Raw genomic sequence first — 1,221 nt, forward strand, 5'->3', positions numbered from 1 at the left:
GATTTTGGCGAAAAACTCACGAAGAACTAGTGCTGTGTGCGAAGGCGCATTATCGTGGTTCAAAATCCAAGAGTTATTGGCCCATAATTCCGGTCTCTTTTTGCGAATAGCTTCACGCAAACGTCGCATAACGCTTAAATAATATTCCTTGTTGACAGTTTGGCCAGTTGGAAGGAATTCGTAGTGCACGACACCACAATAATCAAAGAAAACAGTCAACATGACCTTGATTTTGAGCGACTTTGCTTCGGTCTCGGCTCGCCTTTTTCACGGTATTCACTCGATTGGTCGGTTGTTTCAGGGTCGTATGCGTAGACCTAAGTCTCATCGCCAGTAATAATTTGTTTGTAGACGTCTTGATAGTCAGAAAGCATTGCTTCACACGTTTTAACGCGACGCTCTTTTTCAAAGAAATTGAGAAATTTCGGCACCAAACGTGATTTGAGTCTTCTAAGGCCCAAATGATCCTTCAAAATCGCTTGCACCAACCCAAATGATATTCCAACCATGTCAACAAGGTCTTGAATGGTTAACCGACGATTTGCAAGCACCAATTCTATGATTTTGTTGATGTGGCGATCATCAATCGAAGTCGATGGTCGTCCGGAGCGTTCCAAGTCATCAACACGTTCTCGGCCTTCTTTGAAGTCTTTGTACCACTTGTAAACATTTTTTTGAGACATAGTCTCTTCACCGAAGGCCTTTTGCAACATTCGATACGTTTCAGCAGCAGAAATATCATTCCGCAAACAAAATTTAATAGCACTTCTTTGCTCAACAAAATTAGACATCGTGAAAATCGCCGAATGCACTTTTGGTACTTCAGAAACAAGCGTAAACAAAAAAAAATAATTATGAGTTTGACATGTAATTTGGCGCAAATGTTAATGACATTCCTACCAACTTAAAAATAAAAAAGATTGGACGATTCGAATAAGGCGGGAAGTTTAAATTAAAAATTCACCTTACTTTTTGATCACAGTAGTATATACTATATATTGATCTCAATTAAAAAGTATATTACTATTATGATATTGAAGAGAACTCTACACCCCCCGTTCAGGACGGCCCTGTGCACATATTGCTTTAGAACTAGTTAAGCTTAAGTTTTTAATTACTCTTTGTACTGCGTGCCAACCAACTGTGTGGTTTTTTTTTGAACTTTTACTGCTTGCAAATAAGTAAAAATTTTGGGAAGAAGTTTCGAAAGTCCTTGCTTCC

General features: G+C 38.7%; 1 protein-coding gene across 1 annotated transcript; it reads right to left on the reverse strand.

Moving 5' to 3' along the window:
- Positions 1–317: 317 nt before the first annotated feature.
- LOC136074255 (protein GVQW3-like) lies at positions 318–791 on the reverse strand. Its single transcript, XM_065786560.1, has one exon. It carries the CDS (start codon positions 789–791, stop codon positions 318–320), a length of 474 nt encoding a protein of 157 aa, XP_065642632.1.
- Positions 792–1,221: the final 430 nt, after the last annotated feature.

Source organism: Hydra vulgaris, chromosome 01, assembly GCF_038396675.1.
Source record: "Hydra vulgaris chromosome 01, alternate assembly HydraT2T_AEP".
NCBI classification, from domain to species: domain Eukaryota; kingdom Metazoa; phylum Cnidaria; class Hydrozoa; order Anthoathecata; family Hydridae; genus Hydra; species Hydra vulgaris.